The following is a 6,657-nucleotide window of genomic DNA, read 5'->3' on the forward strand; positions in this document are numbered from 1 at the left end:
CTACCTATGATGTCAATTACAGGCCTCTCTCATCTTTTTAAGTGGGAGAACTTGCACAATTGGTGACTGACTAAATACTTATTTTCCCCACTGTATAAAGATTATTAAATCGATAACTACAAAATAAACTACTAAAACTATAATTATTTATTTATTATTAACAGATTTGACATTTTTATGCTTAATAAAGGTTACACAATATTTTATACCCACACTCGTTTAGTAACAGACTGATCATCAATTAGCATAGATGCTAGCTTAACATTGAATATTCCATAGAAAAGCTAATGTGATTAGCATCATGTTTATCATAGAAAATTTATACACAAAGAAAATGTTCCAAATTCATTACTAAAGCAAACTTCTTGTGTTTTAGTAACTCAGAAAAACACTATTTTCCTGATTTTCAGTCCTGATCACTGGACTTGTCTAAGAATAAAAATAAATTTCGTGTATTCAAACAGAAGTACGGAAACAGAAGATTAAAACTGATTTACTCACTTTCAAACACCACTTTGAATTAGTGTTATTTGTTTTTAATCAATCTTTTTCTTTTTTTTCCACAGCTAATTTCCTGTCCAAATATTGTCGCCAGCAGCAGCAGAGGGAATAATTCAAGTTTCATTCATATTGTTGTCCATTTATTAGCAAAGTTAATCAAATATGACTTTATTATTATTGTAATTACGTCGCTTTTGTTATGTAGATATTTTTTGCCTTTCAGCTTTTGCCTTATTTTTATTTAAAAACATTCAGGTTGTGTTCTTTATTTCTCCTTTACATTAAATGTATTATTTTCTGAACTGTATTTCTCTCCATGTTAAATGGTTTATTTTGAGTGATTGCATTGTTGTTCATGTGTGTTTGCAATATTTGAACCGAAACTGCTGAAAGTAATAAAAGATGGATTCAGCCGACACAAACCTCTATGTCAATGATTCCCAACCAGGGGTACGTGTACCCCTTGGGTTACACGAGCATATTATAGGGGGTACATGGAAAAATCTCCCAGGTGTGTAAAATAAATTAATAAAAATAGGACTGAGATATGTAGGGCCCAATTATTTCCACCATGCAGAAATTGCAGATAGAATCACGTAATTAACACGTTAAGTCCTGAAACATTCCAGCACTTTCAGGACCTTGGACAGTTCCTTCAGTCCTTCACACTGAAGTCCTGAAACATTCCAACACTTTCAGAACCTTGGACAGTTCCTTCACACTGTTTAAAGTCCTGAAACATGCCAACACTTTCAGGACCTCGGATAGTTCCTTCACACTGTTTAAAGTCCCAAAACATTCCAGCACTTTCAGACCTTGGATAGTTCCTCCACACTGTTTAAAGTCCCAAAACATTCCAGCACTTTCAGGACCTTGGACAGTTCCTTCAGCCGTTCACACTGTCTAAAGTCCACAAGTCTAATAAAGTTGGGAACCACTGCTCTATGTGTTTGATGTTTAGCAAAATCAGCTGAAAGTTTTCTGTAGTTTTACTTTAAAGGAGTCAGCATTTCTTATAGTCTTCAAAGTCTTAGCAAATATCTATTTTGCTTTYAATGACCCAGACGTTGTAATCTGTTAAGTGTTCTTGAGTGATAGTTCCCCAAACTTTCTAAATGTTTTTAGGGAAAAAAGCTGTTGCAAAAGACTGCTTTAACAGATTACAACAATTATTGCTCCTTAAACATTAAATATAGAAAATTGAGGCTTTACCTGATACTGTTGCACAGTGCTTTACTCCCTTGCTCTGTCCACAGGTAATGTACATAACTGGACAGATCTGAGGTTGAGTGAAGTGCATCGTTTTGATTTAAAGATACAGCATCAAAATGAGTTAATCTGAGACACTAATCAGAGAAGGGGTGAAAGAGGGGCTTGTGGAATTACATTAAGGAGGACTTTAGATCAAAGCATTGCAGTTCCACTTTATATAGACCCAAACTGAATGATTTAAATGTGAAAAAGAATTATTTAAAAGCATGATATGTCTCTTAATGCCAGAATAAACTAACTATCAAAGAATCTTACTACAAAGCCTCATGTTTGTCTATCTTGTAGTCCATTGAAAATGATCATTTATATTTAGATATGGGTAGGTTGGTTGTTATTGAAAGAAATATGAATAACTACTGCATTTATTTTTTATTTCTTTATATTTTACTAATAGAGCACTGTGGATTGCAGGTTAACATGTGGTTCCTACCCATCTATCTACTGTATCTACTCATTTATCCGCCAATTTACCAGTCTATCTACAGTACCTACCCATCAGTCTATACTTATTGATCGACCCATCTATCTTTAGATCTATCAATCTACCATCAATGATGTAGTAATCTATCCACCCATCTATATTGTGAATTGGCACTATCTAAATAAAATTAATTAAAGTGACATTTATTTAAACTGCAATTTTGAACTAGTTTTAAGGAAAGAAATACCTTAATTCAAAAGAAATGACAAGGAATAATCTGCTGCAAAAGTTTGTATATTTAAGAGAATGGTAAAGGTTAGTTTGATGAAAAAATATGAATTATATGTGGGTGCTGACATAAATTGTTCTTCAGGAAGGACCCAGTATTGATGTTATTTTTGAAATTTTTTAGGGGGGGAGGGGGCAGATTAAATATTTTTCTTCTTTCTGCTTCCTTTCATTTATGACGGGTTTAGCTTTTATTGTAATTAGATATACTTTTTTGTTTTAATGAAGGAATAAGATACAATGAATTTTAAAAAAGTTTTGTTTTGTAGAAATTGCTGCTTTAAGCAATTCTTAATTGTAAAATGAAAACAGGAAACCAATGCTGTTGAGATGTGGCTGACATAAACATACTTTCTGTTCAGGCTTTCTTCAAAATGCCACAAAAAAAAAGTGTAGTGAAAACAGTAAAATTATTGTCTAGTTAATGTTTGCCTTCCAGAACTTTCAGGACATAAAATTCATGGAACAAAACCAGCTTTTAATTGTCCCTCCATGGATCAACAGAAATATGTTGTGTATACAAACATGTGAATTATTAATGAGATATAATGACCATCCTTTAAGGAGCCAAAGCCTCTGAGATTTTTTTTGTCATCTGAGTCCATAAACATGTTTTGTTCTTAACAGGGATAAAGTTTGTTTATTTCTTTTGACTCTAATAACATTTTCCTTTTTAAACACTGATCCCTCTAATGAGGTCAAAACAAGAAAATGCTGGACTTATGAATGATTGTTCTTCTTTTGTTACATCKTTTACTGTGTTTCATTTGAGACAGTCATTGTCATTCACAGCAGCTTGAGCCTCAGCTGTCCAGGATTTTAAAAAACAAAGTGTTCTTGTTAAAAAAAGTTTGCTTGAGTTTCGGAAATCAGTCTAGAATACATTGATAAAATTTTAACTGTTTTGATCAAACCTTAAAATATTGTTCTGTACAAACTGAGAGATCTGTATCATCCAGAATAAATGTTTTGAATGATTTTCAGCTACAGCCACATCAAAGGTTAGCTTAATATCTGTAAATGGAACATGGCTATTTTAAGGTTAAATCTTAAAGTGACTCCAAAATTGTTGTACAACTCCGAGATGAGAAGTCACTGTAGGCAACACTGCATTAAAACCAAATCTGATTTTGTTCTGGACATCACCGCATGGGCTCAAAAACACTTCCAAAAATCACTGTCCATCAGCACATTTCACTGTTACATTTGCAAATGCAGGTTAAAGCTCTATCGTGCAAAGAATAAACCATATGTGAAGCCAAAACCCACATAAAACAGACTGATTGAAAGTTATTTTTGTGGTTCATGGACACCGTGTTAAAGAGAAGAACCTGTTGGCTCAMAGTTAAAAAGCCTGCCTCTCTGATGGTATAGGGGTGAATTAGTGCCAGTAACATGAAGCTTACACATCTGGAAAGGCTCCACCAAAGCAAAAGGAAAGAAAGAGGAAAAATAAAACCTATAAAAATCCACATTCATGCTGTAGGTTCAGCAAAGCAGAACAGTATAAGTTGTTTTTGCTGAAAGTGGCAAAAGTAAATGGAAATACAAATTCCTAAAACTTTCCCTTCGTATAAACAGAAYGTCACTAAAGGAGCTCGTTGATTGGTTGTTAAACTCATCAGGGGGATGATGTTTAGACCTTTTGGTCTATTTAACAAGGGGGTGTATGTCTTCTCACAGATTTGTCCTCTAAAGTTTACTGCTATAATCAGACCAAGTGTAAGTTCTGAGTCTCAAACAAGCAGGACATTTTAAAACACAAACTTTTCATAGTGCTGTGTTGTTTGTTGATGATTTGAGCTGTTTCTCATGTTGATGAAAGGTTTTTCTGATGTTTCTGTCCTGCATTTCCAGACTCTCCATGAAGCCATGAATGTCACAGAGGTGTCCAAACTGTTGCAGTTCCACGTTTCTGTCAAAGTGCTGCTGTCTGTCCTTCCATGTCTGCTCTTCCTGTATGTTAACAGTGTCATGATGTTCGCCCTGCTGAAAAARCCCTTCCTCCTGGAGAGCCCTCGGTACATTCTGTTCGGCCACCTGCTGCTCATCGACTCTCTGCAGCTTCTGCTCACCACGCTGCTCTACCTGTTCGGCCTGACTATGATCCGGATGGTGACCTGCCTGTGCGTCCTCCTCACTCAGCTCGCAGCCATCACCGTCAAGCTGTCTCCCATCAACCTGGCCGCCATGTCCCTGGAAAGATACGTTGCCATTTGTTTCCCTCTCAGGCACGCCTCCGTCTCCACGCCCAGGGTGGCGGCCGGAGCCATCGCCGTCATGTGGACCGTGTCGTCCATCGAGTCCTTCACCCAGCTCTTTCTGTTCTTCTCTGTGGACAGCGCGGGCCTCATGGCTCAGCGGTTCTGCAGCAGGAACGCCGTGTTCCAGCTGCAGGTTTGCGTGACCCTGAACAGGGCCTTCACCATTTTGAACTTTGTCTTGGTGACCATCATTATCGTCTACACGTACGTTGCCATCGTGGTTTCTGTGAAAAGGCCCCCRTCTTGTGCGCGGGGGGCCAAAGGTGAGCAGAAGACGGTGCTGCTGCATGTGTTTCAGCTGTGCCTGTACCTCGTCTCCACCCTCTTCAACATGATCAGCTCCAGCGAGCTGCTGAACCTGAACGCCGCCCTCACCATTCACATCGAGTACATCTTCTTTTTTGCTCTGGTCATTTTCCCCAAGTTTTTGAGTCCCCTCATTTACGGCCTGAGAGATCAGAGCATCAGCCACGTTTTAAAATATTGCATCACATTTGGCTGCAAATCCACTGTCAGGCCAAATGCCTAATGTAGACTGCTGGAACATGGATGTGAAATTTATTTTTGTCTGTATTATTAGAACCTTATTTAGCATTTAGCTACTGCGTCTTTAACTATATAGTTTCACCTCAGAAGAGGTTACCTCACAANTATTATTACTGTGCACTTCTTTTACATGAAAAGCTTTATAAATTTCAGGTGAGTTCAAATTTAATAGAGTTTAATAAGGCTTTAGATTTTGGCCGGTGTAGTTTTGTACATTGAAAAATAAACTTAAATGGATGCATGCTYAAACACTTCTAGTGATTTTAATTATTTTCTGTTGCAGCTCAATTCATCTTCAGTGATAAATCTTTTTAAATCACCTCAAAAAGGCCTTCTTTCAAAGTCCTCTTTTTTTCGTTCTATCAACTCCTCACATATTGTTATGACCTGAAGGATTTAAAAGATTAGAGATCAGATTAAATCAAACTGCAGCCTTTACAAAGATAAAAACAAGATTTCAGCCCAAATGTCTGAAACTTCAAACTTATTAAAACACAAATTCATCAGCTGATGCCGTTTTGTGAAAATGTATAAATGTGTTTGTTTCTCCTTGTTTCAGAATGATACAGAAACAGTTGCTATATTTAGCAATCTGTTCAATTTATTTGTCCTTGTGTTCACTTTAGTCAACCCTGAAGAAGATGTATACTTTCTCTTTGAATATAAAATAATACTTTAGTTTTCTTTTTGTAGCTTAAGTTTAAAATAAAACTGAAGACTGTTTGTTGCCCAGACTTTTGTCTTTCAGCTTATTTTATTTTACCTTTATTTTACCAGGCAAATCCTACTGAGAAGGGAGGTCTTTTTGGTCTGTGGAAGGAATTCATGGACATTCTTGCTGTGAGTTATCAGTGCTAACACTGAGCCTCCATACTGGTTAATGTCGCTCCAAGTCTCAAATGAGTATTTAATTTAAWAGAGCTCAAAAACAGCTACAATGTTAAAAAAGATAATTCCATTAGAATCTGTATTTATTATTATGATTATTATAAGATGTTTTTTTTTAATTTTACAGTTCATAAATGCAATATATTCATAATTGGTTACAGAATTACTTTGTCAATCTCAGTTTTCTTCTAATTCTTGTGTAATAGTACTAATAATACAATAACTGACTGGAACATTTTGTAATTAAAAGTTTCTAATAAATAAATTTAATCTATTAATCTAACTTGAAACAAAAAGATTGCCTAATTTCATTTTTTATGCTGTTTTAACATAATTTGGTACAACTAAATATAATATTTTGTTTATTTTAAAAGGAAATGTATATACTGCATGTGTTCTTGTGTGTGTGTATATATATATATATCACACACGCGCGCGCACACACACACACACACACACACACACACACACACACAC

At 35.8% G+C, this 6,657-nt stretch overlaps 2 protein-coding genes across 2 annotated transcripts in view; both read left to right on the plus strand.

Annotated features, from left to right (window-relative positions):
* Positions 1–919, plus strand: part of ppme1 (protein phosphatase methylesterase 1) — a 7,940-nt gene extending 7,021 nt beyond the window's left edge. Inside the window, exon 14 of the mRNA XM_014006744.1 lies at positions 567–919. Coding sequence (XP_013862198.1) covers positions 567–570 — 4 coding nt within the window. The 3' untranslated portion in view covers positions 571–919. The remainder of the gene's footprint in view (positions 1–566) is intronic.
* Positions 920–4,354: 3,435 nt separating this feature from the next.
* Positions 4,355–5,308, plus strand: LOC106516319 (olfactory receptor 4K2-like). Its single transcript, XM_014006617.1, has one exon. It carries the CDS (start codon positions 4,355–4,357, stop codon positions 5,273–5,275), a length of 921 nt encoding a protein of 306 aa, XP_013862071.1. The 3' UTR covers positions 5,276–5,308.
* Positions 5,309–6,657: the final 1,349 nt, after the last annotated feature.

This window comes from Austrofundulus limnaeus, unplaced genomic scaffold (assembly GCF_001266775.1).
Source record: "Austrofundulus limnaeus strain Quisiro unplaced genomic scaffold, Austrofundulus_limnaeus-1.0 Scaffold37, whole genome shotgun sequence".
Lineage (NCBI taxonomy): Eukaryota > Metazoa > Chordata > Actinopteri > Cyprinodontiformes > Rivulidae > Austrofundulus > Austrofundulus limnaeus.